This window comes from Pagrus pagrus (genome assembly GCF_965226575.1).
Source record: "Pagrus pagrus genome assembly, chromosome: 15".
In the NCBI taxonomy this organism is placed as follows: domain Eukaryota; kingdom Metazoa; phylum Chordata; class Actinopteri; order Spariformes; family Sparidae; genus Pagrus; species Pagrus pagrus.
Genome location: NC_140199.1, coordinates 15889062 through 15906051, shown reverse-complemented (window position 1 = coordinate 15906051; position 16990 = coordinate 15889062). Strand labels below are relative to the sequence as shown.

The 16990-nt window shown below is 38.5% G+C and overlaps 1 protein-coding gene across 7 annotated transcripts in view; it reads left to right on the top strand.

The window, feature by feature from the left end:
• pik3ap1 (phosphoinositide-3-kinase adaptor protein 1) overlaps nt 1-16779 on the top strand; it is a 98714-nt gene extending 81935 nt beyond the window's left edge. For 4 of the 7 annotated variants that reach the window (XM_084375503.1, XM_084375501.1, XM_084375502.1 and 1 more), the window contains 16 exons: nt 4118-4543; nt 5973-6217; nt 6353-6497; nt 6602-6744; nt 6838-6970; nt 7351-7547; nt 7646-7823; nt 7919-7981; nt 8075-8329; nt 8432-8491; nt 10219-10412; nt 10512-10584; nt 10754-10924; nt 12605-12675; nt 13564-13661; nt 15905-16779. In XM_084375503.1, coding sequence (XP_084231629.1) covers nt 4118-4543; nt 5973-6217; nt 6353-6497; nt 6602-6744; nt 6838-6970; nt 7351-7547; nt 7646-7823; nt 7919-7981; nt 8075-8329; nt 8432-8491; nt 10219-10412; nt 10512-10584; nt 10754-10924; nt 12605-12675; nt 13564-13661; nt 15905-16022 — 2570 coding nt within the window. In that variant the 3' untranslated portion in view covers nt 16023-16779. Of the gene's footprint in view, nt 1-3033; nt 3266-4117; nt 4544-5972; nt 6218-6352; nt 6498-6601; nt 6745-6837; nt 6971-7350; nt 7548-7645; nt 7824-7918; nt 7982-8074; nt 8330-8431; nt 8492-10218; nt 10413-10511; nt 10585-10753; nt 10925-12393; nt 12470-12604; nt 12676-13563; nt 13662-15904 lie in introns of those variants that run through there. The other 3 variants (XM_084375504.1, XM_084375506.1, XM_084375505.1) reach the window with 3 other exon arrangements.
• Nucleotides 16780-16990: the final 211 nt, after the last annotated feature.

Sequence of the window (16990 nt, the reverse complement as noted above, 5' to 3'; positions counted from 1 at the left end):
GCTCTTCACAGGCAGCCTCAGAAGTCAGAGAGTGAACTTTTGCCGCGGCCATTAAAAGGTCTACGTCGTAGAGAGAGGTCAAAGCAGGAACAAAACTGGTTGTATGATTTGAGGAAGGCAAAGCTGTGCAAATTGATTTCGTGGCTGAAGTTCATGGTTAAACAAGTGAATAAACTCTCGTCTTATGATTTTGTAACTATTATTAAAGAAACTGAAGATTGAGGAAAGGGTGAAATATATAGGCCAAAATAAACAAAACACAGAGAAATAGTTTGAAAGAACAGCTCCTTGGCTTTGATTCGACAAGTGTCTGGAAGTTTGTTGAAGTCATCCTAGAGATGTGACAGTGTTTTGTTGAGCTGTTTCAGGTGCTAACACAGAATCCCAGATTCAGGTTCATCAATTCTCATGCAATCATCGTGATCACTGATGATTGCTTTGTGTTTATTGGCATTTGCCTCCCTTTCCAAATGGTTCAGTGGTTCTAAGCTGTGCCAGGAAAATATACCTCAAGTGTAGCCCTTAACACTTTTCATGTGCAGCATAAGTGTGAAAAAGGGCTTTAAGCTCTGCAACCTCTCTGAGGTTTGTTGTTGCAGCTCAAACCACCTGCTCACATTTTAGATTGAGCCTCCAGTCAGTTGATTTTCATTCAGACTTTATTTAAACTTGGAAATACAGTGAAGAGGCCTCAATTATTTTGAGCGTTAGAGTTGCTTATCTGTGTCTGCTTCTTTACCAAACCGTTTTTGAGCAAGTTTTTTAAAAACACAAGGGTTTAAAAAACGAACCTATGTTTAAATCCTTTGTGCTAAATCCGTTTATATATAAGTGATCAGTGAATTGAAATTTCGTTTTGATTGACTTGGTTTAAAATGTAATGCATTAACTGTTAGCAGAAAGTAGTGAACATGCCATGGAAAGAAAGTAAAATAAAATGGCAGACAGTACAAATAGAGCAAATTCCTGCAGTCTTAGTACATTCTCCTTCCCAAAGCGGGGAAAAAAATCCAACCAAAATTCCAGAGTTTAGTTTAGTTTGGTTAAAAACGGACAATTCTAAGTATTTAAACACATGGTAATACTTTAGTAAAAATGCCAGAATTAGCCAAAAAGCAATTTTTCATTTGTAGTTCCCTGATCAGTGTCAAAAAAACCTCCCTAAAAGTTGAGTGAAGTCAAGGCTTTTCCTTTAAAAATAAAGGATGGCTGCATCCACATTCCCACAGAAGGTATGTCCATGTTCTTCCAGAAAAGTTCAATCATCCTCCTGGCTTACAGAAGTCCAACCAGTTTTCCTCTGTGGATGAGGCATGCTGGTCTTGTCTTTAGTTCACTCTTCAACACTAACTTAAACTGAAGCTGAGGAGAAAGAGTTGACATTCACAATTGTTTTTCCGATAGAGTTCTTGCCAAGTAAAGATTTTCAAACCAACTCCCCACAGTTAAGAGATATGAAACAAAATACTGCATATAAATAATGCATTCAACCCAATGTATGATGGGATATTACTGCGTCAGTATCTTACCACACCTGTGAAGAGGTACCTGTATCTCTGCATGTCTTGTATCAGCTGCTGTCCTCTGTTGTTCTGACGTCTGCACAGTGACTGGTGATTGGGACGGTCTGTTGGCTGATGTAAATGATTGTCTGCTGCCCTCTAGTGGTTGGATGAGCATGGTGCCATATGTTGCAATCAGTTGTGTCTTTTTTGGTGGGTGGGGGGACTGGAACTTCCCACACTGAGTAATAGTGACAACATCCAGATGATTCATTCATTTCATTGAGTCATTCATTCAGTTGTCTTGTCTGCCTTCCAGAAATACAGTACAATAGATGCCTGTGCTGAACGACTGAATGATATGCAAAAGTCTAAATCTTAATCTTCAGCATTAATACAGCATAAAGCCGTAAGATATATCCTCAGGAAGTCACTTTTATTGCTGACTGTGGCTGTATATTAATGCAACGCATCGCATTTTATGTCTAAGATTGCTAGAGATTGCCTAAAATTATCAGCAGAATGTGATTCATAGTTCTGAACTCATGATATCCATGTATTGCGTTGCAGGTATAATCTACTGAAGTTAGCATGCTAGTAACCAGCTAACCCCGTCCCGGTCCAAAGCTCCTGTGCTAGCATTGTAAAGACCAACACTCCCCCGGTTCTCTAAAATCCCAGTCTGGATCACTGCGTGACTAACTGAGCTAACTAGCTAACTGCAGCTAAAGTTAGCAGCAGTAAGCAGTTACTCTAGTGATACTGTATCCTGTCCCCTGTTTGTTTGGAATATGAAGAGAAGGAGCTCTCCCTGGACTCAAATAGAGTTTGTTAGAGGTGCTCTTTGGATAAGGATACATGTGGACATAAAAATCTAAAACTATTAAAATACCTTTATTGTCATGACATGTTCATGTTAGACCTTGAAAACTATCTCTGACACGTTTCAACACCAAGCCTTTGTCAGGGAGTCAAACCAATCAGATTTTAAGGTCTAACAAGACCATGCCATGACAATAAAGGCATTTTAAGAGAATATGATATAATAGAGAGTGCCTTCTAGTTTTCTTGTAATCTTTAGAGTTTTAGGTGTACTGTAGTACATGTTGTTGCTGTTTCGAGATGAGCAAGTTTGTTTATTTAAGCTCTAGTCTCCCAGTTTCACTCTGAATGTGAAGAACAAAGCACCTTGTTAAGGAAGTGAAAAAAAGGAAGGAGCACGTTGATCACACAACAGGTGAATTGATGTATTTGTGGGTGAGTGTCTGTGTGTGTGGGCGTGTGTGTAATTTTGAGAACAGAGATCTAAAACTAAAGTGTTTCTCACAAGACAAAAAGTTTTTTACATTATCTTCTGTTTCTGTCAAGGTCTGTGCCTAGATGCAACAAAATTCAACATAGTCACTCTTAGCTACCCCTTCTTTTTTATTTCTTTCATATGACTAATGAAAAACAGGCAAGTGTAGTCACAGACATGTTGCACGACATGACACCGCTCTGGTGCTTTTTCTCACTTCTTCAACTGTTTCAGGAAGTGGGGCAGTGTCACCAAAATCAGGAAACTAAGGGTTGCTATTAATACAACTGAGCAAAGAGCTACAGTATAGCTGGTGAAAGCTACAATCGCTTCAGTTGAAGAGGAGAGGACCTTAATTATACTTGAGAAACCAAAAGAACATATTTGAGATGCTCCTGGTGGGCTGATTTTGTGCACGTTTGAGGCTTCACAACCATGGAAGAACCCGTCTCGAGTATTGAATCAGGTAAATATCACATATCTTCTATAACTGTCTTTTTAGCCAGTTCCAAGGGGTGAAGATACCCATGTATATATTTACCTAAAAACGGCACTGAACAGTTGTCATTTGATACACAGTATATATTACTCTTTCAGAATGTTTCTTCTTTTCTTTTGAAATATGGTTTGTTTAACTGACCTGAACTGTTATTTAAAATTATTTTCTGAGCTTATGAAAAAAAGAGGAAGCGCATGTTAGCCTTCCTGTATGGTTAAATTCACATGTGAATTATTTTACAATTTCCCACACGTCTAAATTTGTATCAGTCATGTTATCGGCCCATTAAGAAACAGATGGCAAGTCTGTCGCCTCTGTCATCAGTGGGAACTGTGATGAAGGTGAAATAGTCAATTTGGATTCCTTTCCCAGTTAGCGTGTACAGAGGTGAACTTGACCTGATTAAACACTGTAATGAGTCAAACAAAATTACTCTGACCAGTGTTGACACAGTGCAATGTTTGCACAACTCCTTGTTGGCTCTGCACTGACATATTAAACAAATCGGACATTCATTCTCTAACCACAGTCACCTTGACATCTCGCAGCCGGACAGTTGGTATGTTGTTGAGCGTTTCCCTGACAAACACTACCTGCTGCAACATGGAAACCAACATATAATATGACTAGTGTCATATCATTAGCGTAATGTTTGAGCCCATTACTGGATTGTGAATCATTTCTCGTGGTCTGGCTGGATCAGCCATGTTTAAGAGGAACTAATAATAATGTTTTCCAGCTTAAGTAAGGCAATTTTCAGGTTGTTTGAAAGCATGTGCTGTACATACTAATCACACTGTCATATATTCTGTTTTCCAGCATATTCTGAATCCCTCTCAGAACACGAGCTGTTAATTCTGTACACAGCTGACGCACAGGAATGGGGGGCGTATTTGCAGCAGATTTTAAATTCCTCAAAAAAATTCTGCGAAAGGTCTATTTTGCTGTATGCTGTCGGCCCAGAGGATCAACTCCATGGATATAACTTTGAATATTTCCAATGCTGCAAATGCATTGTGCTGCTCCTCACGGGAGCATTGCTGGACATGCTGTGTGACCCTGAACTGCAGGGAGCGCTTCAGAGACTCCTTTATCCTCCACACAGAGTGGTGACGCTGATGTGCGGCGTGCCGGAGGACGACATGCTTATGGAGTTGTTTGAAGATTGGCCGAGCTGGAGAAAACTCTCTGCTGAGGATGACCCTTCGGTCTATGTTTCAACCATTTTGGATTCCATCACTGACAGTACGCGAAACTTGTTCACACTTATTTATTTCTGTTTTTGTGCCTTTAAAGGGATAGTTATCCATATAATATATAATAAATATCTCTTCTCTTACCTGAGCGCTGTTTAGTCACCTAGATTGGAGAGATTGGACCTTTGGAGATATCGGCTGTAGAGATGTTTGCCGCCTCTCAAACTTAATTGAACAAGACTGCACTCAGTTTGTGGTGAGCCAAGCACCAAAAGAATACATTTGGAAACACAACAGCAATGTCTCTTTCAGGAAATCATGACCTGGTTACTCAAGATAATCCACAGACCTTGTTGTGAGCAGTTTCGTGCAGGAATTACTTCTTTCTATCAAGCTCCATCCACCAACCACATAACCACCATTAATGGCATCCTCCTCAGCTGAGCTTGCATAAGCTAGCTTAGTTGAATACTTAGTTAGCCCCTCATTCATGCTTTCCGCACTCCTGATATATGGTCGGCTACTGCATATTAAAAGTTCGACATCTATCCATCAGCTTTGACTGTGTGTGAGCCCCAAGCATCAGTGGCATTAACACAGAGTCCACCTCTCCCCGTCCTGACTGGACTCCTTCTGCGCTGTGATATGGAAATAAAACAGTGCTCACAACAAGGTCTTTTTCTATTTTTGTGATCACCACAAGCTGAGTGCCATTTAGTTCCATTATATTCGAAAGAAAGCCGACATCTACAGACTCTACAGCTGATATCTCCAAAACTCGACAGCTCACACCAAAATAATAATCTGTAATAATCTAGATGGACAAATAGCACAACAGGTAAAATGGGAAAATTCTTTTTTTTGATTTTGGAGTGAGCTGTCCCTTTAGAGACCTCACTCTTTTGTGTTGCATTATTATAGGTATTTTTCTGAAGCACTTTCCTAATAGGTTATAGCTATTTAAACTACACATAAGCTGCTTAGAGGCCTTAAAAGAAAACATAATCAATTTAAGGGTCAGTTCACTCAAATTACAAAAAGATATATCTTATTTACCTGTAATGGTATCGTAGTAAGCAGATAGTTTGGATTTATGTGCTAAAATTTTGAGATATCAAACTCTTCTCCACTCTACTGTTTTCACTCGGACTGCTTTTTGCTGAAGGAATAGTCCCTGTGAAAACTGTTCACAGAGATGTCTGTGGATTATCAAATGTTTTGAGCAACACAAGTGAATGCCAATCATCTCCATTATGTGTGGGGGATGATTCAGCTGTGGACACCTCAAACTTTGACATATAGAACATAAACTATCTGCGTAGGTAAGCGGGAAAGGGAATTTTTTGTGCGTAACAACCTTTAACCATTGCGTAAAATTAAAGGCTACATAAAAACACCTTTAAGCTCTGTAGAAAATGTAAGTCACCATACAAGTAACTGATTTCTGACTAATCGTGCAATATTCTTTTTATTCAAAGGCAGGCGAGTGGAGGCTGAATATGAGAGCGGAGCTGCAGAAGCAGCAGAGTTACATAATGCAGCAGCCACTTCAACCGAAAATCCCACCACTGATGAAATTGAGGAAGTGGTGTCAGGAGAGCAAAAAGAAACTGACCTGACAGATGAGGAGCCAGTGAGTACAGGGAATTCAACAAGAGAGGAAATTAGTACGCCCACGCACCTTACCTGTCTCACCGTTCAACCAAGCAGAGTTCTGTGTGGGGTAAGACTGCATGATACAAACAGTATAGTATAGCTCAGAGCTGCTTCCACTATGTGTACAAGTGTGTTATAGTCATAGCCTAGTTAAAAAATACGAAGAAGCCATATTCATTCGTTTTTCCCCCCTTTTTTTAAGGAATCGGAGACACTTTTTATCATTTTCACGCATAAAGTAGATGATCAGTCGGTACCAGAGGTGGAGTTTTCATCTGAAAATGTAGCTGCAAAAAGGGTCCCAGGCACTGTGGAGAATGAATACACCATAAGTGTTACTGCACCTGGCAAGTATCTCCCCGAAAAATGTCACCTTTATCAGTTTTTTCAGCGTTGATGGCAAGACCTTGAAAACTTAAATCTGAAATGTCTGCATTTTCTTTTCTTCTAGATATGCCTGCTGGACTGATGTCACTCACCATGTACACTGACCAATCCTGTGTCAGCTTGAGGCCTGTTACATATTATACCAACATGGGAGAAGTCAGTCGTTGTCTTGAAAATGCAAATGATCCTGTTAACTTCATTTGCCAGGTAAGGCATTATGTCACATTGTAGATAGTGTTGGCAAATGTTTGGATCATTTTAGAAGCTCTCCGGGTTAAATAAGTCATTTTGTACTTTCAGGCCTTCAACTTGACATCCAATACAACAGAATCACTGGACATCATGCTAACTGACTCCTTAAAATCCAGGATGCCTGCAACTAGTCTTCAGCTGTTTGGAGTAAGACAGATTGAAGAAGACAATATGGCGGCATGTGAGTATAGGCATAGTCAACTGGTTGATTAAACGTTGTTACCTTCACTAGACAGCACCAGAAATACCAGTCAGTTTAACTGTACGCATTCAAATTATATATTGACATAATTTGCACTGAAATATCATGTCTTCCTAGTCAAATGTTGCTTTATAAACAATGAGCATCCGTTACTAATGTTAACAACACTAGTATCTGTTATTGTACTTCTACTTGAGTAAAGAATGTGTGAACTATTGCCACCTCTGCTTATGAGAACATAACTGGAAGCATTTAAAATCATATTTGTTCCACCTCTGATGTGCCCGTTCGATTTAATACGATGAAACCACAGTTTCAGTCATACATATTATTGTATCTGATTACTTTTTGTCCTTCAGATCAGCGTACTGAGGAGCTTCCCACGCTGCTCCACTTTGCTGCTAAGTACGGCTTGAAGAAGCTGACCACCATTCTCCTTCAGTGTCCCGGGGCACTGCAGGCTTACAGCGTGATGAACAAGAACGGCGACTACCCAAACACCCTAGCAGAGAAGAGTGGCTTCTCTGATCTCAGGCAGTTTATGGATGAATTTGTTGTAAGTCCAGTGATTTAAGCTTTTTTCTTAATCTACCCATAGGTTCTTGTACCTTTTTAGTCACTGTCCACCTGTCTCTTGTGTTGAAACAAATCTAGGAGACAGCAGACATGCTCAAGTGTCACTTTGAAGACACCATCAACACAGAGGAGACTGCTGAGGTGTATGAGATGATGTCAACTACCCCTCAAGATATCATGATGAAGTACTCAGGTTGCTCAGAGGACATATATGAGTCGATGCTGGGGATTGACCCTGATTGTGTAGAGGACCTATGTAAGATTTATTATTTTTTAATTAATGATCATAACAATGATGGAGATATAAAACTGGTGTTTAAACTGTTGCTGATGATCCTCCCCCCCCCAAAGATGAGTCGATGAGTGCAGTAGATGAGAACCCAGAGGAAGCTATGCTCAGGAAGTTCTTTCAAGGTAAACATTTTAAATCTTTTTAAGTACAGACTTTAAATGGCTACATGTATAAAAAAGTATGTATAATTTGGTGTCCTATGTCGTGTCCTTCAGCAAAACCACATGCCAGCTCAAACGAGGAGAACAACGAGTACCTTAAAAGTGAGGAAGCGGAAAAAGACTATCATAATGACTTAGATCAAATTGAAGAAGAGGAGGATCCATACAACCTCTGCCCAGAGGATATATATGATACTGTGGATGCTAACAGTACCTACAACCCAGTAATCCTTAACCGTCCTCCAGCCCCCATCCCCAGACCGGAGGGCGAGACTGAGCCTGAAAAGCCTATGACCTACATCTCTAGAGGTATTGATTGGTCTCTTTTGTTTCCACAAAATGTTCTTCATACACGTCAGATTTCATAAAAGTGGTCTCCAGACAAATTACAAATACACATATTTTTGACAGTATTTTCAGATAAAGGTACGCCCAGTGGAAGTGCAACAACGGAAATGGCATATCCTGCAGGTAAAGAGCTCCTTGAATGATTGAAAATCTGTTTTTTTTTGTCATCATTTTCATTTCAAATTAAACTTAAACTTAAACTGTAAATCCATTACAAAACTTTTAATAATGTCATTGCTTGTGTTCCAATCCAATTTCCAGAACAAATGTTGGCAATGTACATTTCTAGAAAGCATGGATATGTTGAAACTTAACATTTACATTTTGTGGGTTCAATTTTCAATTTTATGTTTTCAATGGTTATGATCTAGTTACGTTTAGACCCCAAAAACACTTTGTTAGGGTAAGAAAAATGTTGTTTTGCCTAAAAATACCTGGTTTTGTCCCAACAAACATGGCTGGAAATTGTTGTGACGTCTCCTTAAAAATTCACTGTTGTCACAAATGTTGAAACACAGAAGTGAACTGCAGTCATTGGCTTGGCAGCCTTCTTGTCTACGTATATGTCACTCCACCACCATCCATTCCACCTCTCGACAATGAAAGTCAGCTCATATTCATGTAATGTGAACGTGATATGACACGTATTGTTGAAATGTCAATGGTATGTACAGTATGACAGGCACAACTTGATAGAGTCTGTGGTTTGGATAATTGGTAGCTGCCAACATTTTATTCTGGCGACTTGGCCATGTGTTCAGCCTCAGTATCGAAGGAGCCAAACATCCCTTTTTGTATTTTGTAAAATACTCAAAAGGTTAATGAAACAGACCTAGCACTTTACTGCACTGATAATTTTTTAACATATGTAAACATTATCTATGATAACCCAACAACACCAATGTTACAGTGTCTTTTGATTCAGTATCTCTTTTTGTTTGTTCAAATATGGAAAACACAATCTTCAAATATTGACTCTATCTAATCACTAATACATGAACATTACCATCTTTATGGTAAATAATACTGTGAGACAGATGACGGCTCTTCTGTGACAGCAAGCAGTCCCACTTGTTGCGTAATGGTTACAGCTTGTTTGTGTGTTAGGGCAGTAAAACAATCTTTTTGTTAACATTTTAGTGTTTTAATCCTGTAAAATAAGCATTGAAACATCATGCTGTTCTTTTGTCTCTATCGTGTGTGTGCAAAACAGACAAACAGCTCAACCAGCATGTGTGTCTTTAATTCAGTGTATTAAAAGAAACAACATCTGACATTTGATATTTCATTTGCTGTGCAACTAATGTAAGAGAGGTTTTAGACCATGTTATGACCACAAATGTGAACCCATTCAGTCAGGGGAATTACTCTGGTCAGATATGCAGCCTGGCTGTGGTTCGCAGATCAAGCAACAATACCCGCGTATCTACTGCAGTTATTTTGATAGGCTAGTCAGAGAGCCCGCTGGCCTTTTAGTATCATGAATGCTGTGGTCATGCGAACATGAAAAACAGAGATGTATATTTTACGTTTTAAACAAAGGTCCTTATTTGCCGTTTTAATTTGTTTTATTTTAATTTGTTAACCTATGTTCAGATGCACTAGAGATAAAGATTTTTAAATACTGTGCTCCAAACATCAATGCCTCTTTGACTCTGCCAATGAAAGTTTAATTCAACCAGTGAGCTTAGTCCTTCCTCCACATTAAACAGTTGCACTTAAATGAAAACAAAACAACCTTTTATTGCTACTTTACTTTGTATTTCTATTAATTTCTATTAAGTTAAAATTTCATGATGTTTGCTTGCTCCTGTTTTCATTGAATGACAACCTTTTTTGTACCTGTACAGCTCGGCCTGTGGCAGAGCCCCCCTCTTCTGTTTATGATCCCTATGCTGGGATGAAGACACCTGGACAGAGGCAGCTAATATCTCTGCAGGAGAGGGTGAAAGTAGGGGAAATTACAGTGGATGAGGCCGTCCAAGAGTTCAAGGCCTGGCAGTTTGACCATGAGCGGAGGTCCAGCTCCATTCGCTATCAGCAGGTAGATCAACCGCACTAACTGTATGGCCTATCAGGTGCTGATTTGTGGTCAAGAAATTGATCTAACATACATTGTGTTTGATGTTGCTTTCTTCTTTAGGAAAATCTGAAGCGATTACGAGACAGCATCACCAGACGTCACAAAGAGAGAGAGAAGACAGGAAAAGATCTCGGTAGAATAATTTATTATTTGAATTTTGTTGTTGTTTGATTCGTCAAACCCACATGGCTGTAGTGCAGCTTTAATATATGTCTGAATTATGTTCCTTGCCGTTGTAATAATATAATCACATCCTGTTGTTTTCCAAATGCTAATATTTGATGTGGTCTCTCCCCGCCTAGATTATGAGATAACTGCTCCGATGCAGAGGAACTTATACTGGGGCTCCACCATGACATTAGAGTGTTCTGTGTATGAGTCCACACCCAGAGCGGCGGCTCCACCTCCCCCTCCACCGGCTCAGGTTATTCAGAGAAGCAGCTGGAAGACAGGTAGCACGTCCAGCACATCCAGTGAGTCATAATGCTTTATTTTTTAGTATGTTTATCTGTTTTGTCAGCACTGTGGCTCAATGGTTAGAACTGTAACTAAACAGGAAAGTTCTCAGCTGTTGGCCTTCCTCCTCGCGTTAATGCATGTCGGAGGAAATGTAGACTCCAAACTCTTGTGAGGTGTTGTTGCTGTGTGATTACCTTGTGAGGAAGCTGCATTCGCAGAATCACCTGCCATGTGATCTAAGCTTCAAGCTGTGTGCCTGTGGCCGCACACACAATGATTCAACCAGTCGACATCAACAGAAACTTAAGGTGTGGTTTAGGGGTGACAACCTGCTACAGAAGTGACTGTACTGTAAACGGCTCCAAAAGAAGTTAGCGTAGAAGCAGCTAGCTAGAATATATTTATTGAAAGAAGAACAAAGTACGGCATTGAAGGCTTTTGTTGATGGGAAAAGAAAAATTCGGAATGTGGAAATGTAAAATGGATGTGGTTCGGCCTCCATTTTTATCTTCACTACTGCATCTTGCACAGTTGTGACACTATTGTGCAGATAAAAATCTGTCCACAGACGGACAAACATAAAAACACCTGGTAAAATACTCAAAATACAGTAGTTTCTACCAACACTGTCGTGGCTGATAATAAGCCCTATGGAAGTGCCCTCTTTCTATGATGTATTTCAATCAGTTAACACTCTCTCTATGAATGCAAATAAGATCAAATGGGAAAAAAGAACAGGTGAAACAAATCTCTTAGGGTAGCTTTGGGTATTTAGTCTTGAGGAGATTCACTCTTGTGTTTATTCTAGACATTGTCACAGATTAATGCCACTCAATCATTCATAGACAAAATTATACAACAAATTTCCTGACAACTCTCCAGAGAGAAAACCTGCTTACATGGTTTGCCCTATGTCCCGAGATAGAAAAAGGGTCTGAAATCTTAAAATTTCCCTGAAATGCTTATATTGGCCCATATGAGAAATTAAAGGTTGGCTGTCTCATATGTCCCTTGACATTACAGCAATTCCTCTCTTACAGCTAAGCTAAAGAAAAAGAAAAAGAAAAAAAACAAAACAGATATTTCCCTCAGTTGCGTGACAGTTTGACGAGCTAGGGCTCATTAAAGATAAGACCCGGCTGCCTCAACTACAGAGGCTACATTAACCCTTAACAGTAACTGAATGTTTATAGTGTTTAAGTTATATTGTTCTTTCAGGGTTTTTCACAATTCAAATGTTTTTGTTTTTAATTTTTAATTTTTACATTGTATGAATTCTAGGTTATTTTATGTTTTATGAAGGAACTGTCACTTTAATTTGTACTTTGTATAAATTTGTTATAATTCACAAAACCTGCTTAAAACTAACATTAAAATGATCAGAAATACACACACAAAAATCGGAAGAGCACAAACTGTGCTTTGAAATGCAGTGATATGTTGAAGAATTCACTGACACGTTAAGTCTGTCTGTTCTCTGCAGGCGTCTCTATGTGATCTCGCTCTGACACGTCAAACCTGTCCCTGCAGACATGTTGTACAACTATACCTTCTTTGTTGTGAGCCTCAAAGATATTTTTATCCACATTTGGTGAGGTGGTCGTTTGGCATCATTCACCACAAGAACTAACCTCAGACAAACTTGAAATCATGTGTCTTCTTCCCACTTAACATGTGATTTTTCTTTACATCAGGTACTGAGAGCAACAGACTCAGCACTCACAGCACCTTTAGCTACAGCAGCGGGACAGAGCCTGACTTTGAGGTGAGGCCGAAATAACAACATGGGCATTTGTCTTTTCAGTGCCCCTGCTAACAACATTCTTCACACAACTTACCTCCTTTCACATCGGAGTTACTATACAGTTACTGCCACATTAGTGTCTATACACCAAACTCAACCTTCACATAAATGCATGTGAAGCCGAGACGCCGACAAAGGGTCTGGTGTTCAGTTTTAATCTGCAGTCACTGGGTACTTCAGTTCTTCAGTCCCTAAAATACATCTAAGCACAGATCTACTTTTAGAATTACTTTGTTAAAAGACTCAAGCTGAGAGATCCACATTTGCCTTACTTATGAAATCTTTCAAGCTAGATACACATTGCTCAATGGTTTCTTAGAAATCACTTGTCAGTGTGTGATCAGAACTGTGATGGGTTTTTGTACAGATCTTTATTGTGACACTCACTCATACACGAAATGCCTGCACAAATCATAAGGGTCTAATGTCTGATGAAGGTATATAGGCCTACAACTAACAGCTCTTTCTTCATTAATTGATATGCATTTTTTTTTTAATCATTAATTATTGGTCTAAATGTAAGAGAAAAATAGTAAAACTGCCATCACACCTTCCTGAAACCAACAAACAGTCTCATCAAACATACTCAGACAACTTCAGTTTCCTGTACCACAAGATCAATAGATGAAGATCTTCACAACTAGGGAGTGTTTGGCACATTTCTGCTTGAGAGATTACTTAAACTTGTCAAAAACATTTTTTCTGTTGATCCACAAATCAATGAGTAGTTATTTTAGCTGTAAAGGTAGGTGATAGTGGAATGTTGGATTTGTCACAATGTTTTTTTTTTTCAAGTGTGTAAGGTGTCGTCATAGTTTACATTTGTTTTTTTGTTGTTTCTTTTTAAAGGACTCTGTAGAACATCTCCCACCTCCACCACGGCCTCCGCGGCCATCTGACGCTGCAGCCCCCGTTCCTCCCAGGATTCCTCCACGAGTCCCAGACAGGTTAGTTCAAAGAACAGTAATTGAGTTACAATGCAGAGCAATACAATATTGAACAATATTATACAAAGGAAAATCTATGAACACAGAGTTACATTGGTTTATCTAGCATAGATATTTTTTCTTCTTTTCTTTATTATTATCCCAAAAGCCTAACCAGGGACAAGGACTACAAATTAGCCATGGCTAGAATTCTTACATATATTTCATTGGTTGCATTTTATTTAGATGTAACAATGCCTACATGTACCGTCCCTGTCAAATAAAATATAGAACGATTTGATGTAGCCAACCAATGCGGCAATGCCAAATAGCAATTATAATATAAGTGTAGGTTTGACATTTATGGCAGAACCAAAGACACTGATAAAGATTTTGAAGGCATTGATGAGAAACACACATACATATAGAGGAAATGTTCACCCACCAGTGATTCACAGCTGTGCATTTGAGGGGGAAGTCAAAATGAGAAAGTGTCGAATGTGTCAATGTTCGTGCAGTGAAAAAAAGTTATAAATATCTACCACACACACAAGTGAGAGAACATTTCAAAAAGAAAGCTAAATTAAAAGTGCCTCTAAAAGCGGCTTGAACTATAAAGGCACATAATTCCTGTAACTTTGAGAAGGCCTGCAGTCTGATGGTTTTCAGTGATATAGATCTTAACTCTTTAAAATGTCATGTGGGGAACAGTGCAGTGCGTACTACAGCCTAGCAGGTATAATCTGATTTGCCTTTAGTTTGTACAGAACATTTATCATATTAACATGTACAGTACTATATATAGCGTATGTCTTTCCTGTTCATGTTCCTGTTTGTTCATTAAGAAGCTTACTTCTTTGTGAACGGAAAGTTTCTTCTCTTTAAATCTCATCTCTCATCTCATCTCATCTCAGTCATTACTATTAATACAATTCTGTGATTGTGTGATATTGAAAACCGCACCAATGCGTTTTTGAATTTATATGGAATTAGTAATATTTTAAGATAAATGTAAAGGTCATAAGAATGAAAAAAGGAAGACGCACCTTAACAACACTTACACCACGTCAAGTTTTGCAGGTACTGCAAAAGGTGTCAACCGGAGTGCTTTTGTTTGGTGTCTAGTGAGACAATATAATACAAGTGATACAATGAAATGCTGTGCTGGGATAATAATGTAGCTCTACACAACAAGCAAATAAATGCAGGATCTTACTTTTTGAAAATTATAATGACATAGAAACAGAGCAGAGCTAAATACAAAACCATAGCGACCGCACTCAGTTTTGGCAATACATGCACAGAAGAAGTCGCCATCACACATACACTCAACAGCTCAAGGAAGAAATGTAACGCAAACAAGTGAAAGCAAGCTGGTGACATATCCACAGCTAGAACAAGCTAAAACTGTAATTTAATTGACAGATTTTTTTACCCTACAGTAGCTGTTATCTCTAATTGAAATTTAATTTTAATTAATCTTGTTAATTCAGTTTGCTACTCCACATAGCTAAATGAGCCTGGACCTAAATCCAATAATGATTAAAACATTCTGAGCTTTCATCTCATTGTTCAGACCCCTTTTTTTAGTAGTCAAACATTTGAATGTTTTAAAACTGTAAATTAATTCATTATATTGATTTCCGTATAACCTCTCACATGTATTGAATAAGAAAGTGAAAGAACACATTTTGTTTGTATAGACTGTGTGCCGAGCAGTACAGACAGACAGGAAATCTACATACAGTTAATAATTATTTGCTTGCAAAGGATTAAGTGAAGTTTCAGTTTACTCAATTGTTAAAATTGAATTTCTGGGATAAATAAATGGTGTCAAAAATATCAAATACCAACACACATGGGTTCTGAATATTTAATCCGTTTCAACATTCATTTTACGCAGTATCAATACACCAGCAGTAGCTGCGTTTCTCCGCTTTAACCACTGACAGCAAGACACACGCCACTTTTGTGCCCACATAGCCCCGTCTCCGTCATGAGAAATGTAAAAAGATTAAGATTAGATGCTGTTGTTATTAATATACCGTACGCAAGCCTTGCTATACCTTTTAATAAATATCTAGAATGTTATGCCCTCAATGTTATGTCAGTTTTTTTTATATTGTATATTAAGCACTAGGTTCAAAGTCTGGCTGTACATGTGATTACTTCTTCTATTTTGTTAGTTTTTTTAACAAATTTGAGCTCACAGTTTACCCACCCTTTACTGTACAAGACCTCACAGCGCTGTCTGATTCTCGTAGGGTGCCAGAGAAGATGCTGCACGAGCGCTACATATCCTGCCCGACGCGAGCACTTCCTCAAAGACCCAGTCATAGACACAGAGACTCAGCACCTCCCGTACCTCGCCGTCTGCGGTGATCGACACACGTCTTCTATTGCTGGGTTTAGTTTCTGAAGTTATGTTGGATGGAGGAGTTCTTCTGCAAACAATCATCAAGATTTAACAAGATGAATCGACAGAGTTTTTTAATCTTTTTTTTTTTTTGCTATTGTTAGTTATATGTATCAGTGTTCCTAACAGAGTAATATTTCATTGTATTTGTTTGTGTCTGTGTGGGTGAGTGTGTCTGGGATATTTAGTGTATATGCTGTTTTATGTTTTTACTGTCAAACCTCATGTGACATTTCACCTCTGAAAACATTTTCCTGAGATAACTGTAAAGTATCCCTCACAAAACATATCATAGGTTTAGAGTATTTTTGTTTTTTGTTTCTGCAAATGTGTTGAAGTACGGAAAAAGGGAAATTATTAGATTTATTTGAAATCTTGATTATAATATTTAAGCATGCTTGTTGGTGGGTCTCCAACTGAGCCAGTGATGTCACTGCTGTTCAGTTCACCAGAGAAATATACTCTGCATATTATTGTTAAGTATGCTTGTGCTTACTTTTGAGTTGTTGTGACATTATATTCTAATTATTTTACCTCAAATAATGTCAGCATTATATTGCTGAAGGGCTTCGAGTTTGGCTGTGATATTCCTTTAATATCTGTCTTAAACTTGAAAAATGTATGCATGGATGACAAAAAAAACTTTTGGATGTGCCTTTTAGGAAGTCAGACATGTAACTTCTGAATATTATGATGAAATATAAAAATATGTTCCTTTATACACTTGAATTTGTCCTTAGTTTAATTGATGTTTTTCTTGTGCAATATGAGGTTTGGTCACTTGGTGGTGCTCCATATTCTCTGTTTAAAGGTGGGCTATACCAGCATGTTTTTTCCATCTTCCTGAAAACCTTTTCCAGGTGGATTTTATCTCATTAAGCATTCAACAGTTTAATCAAATTACACATGACTTCACAGTTATGAATATAAATGA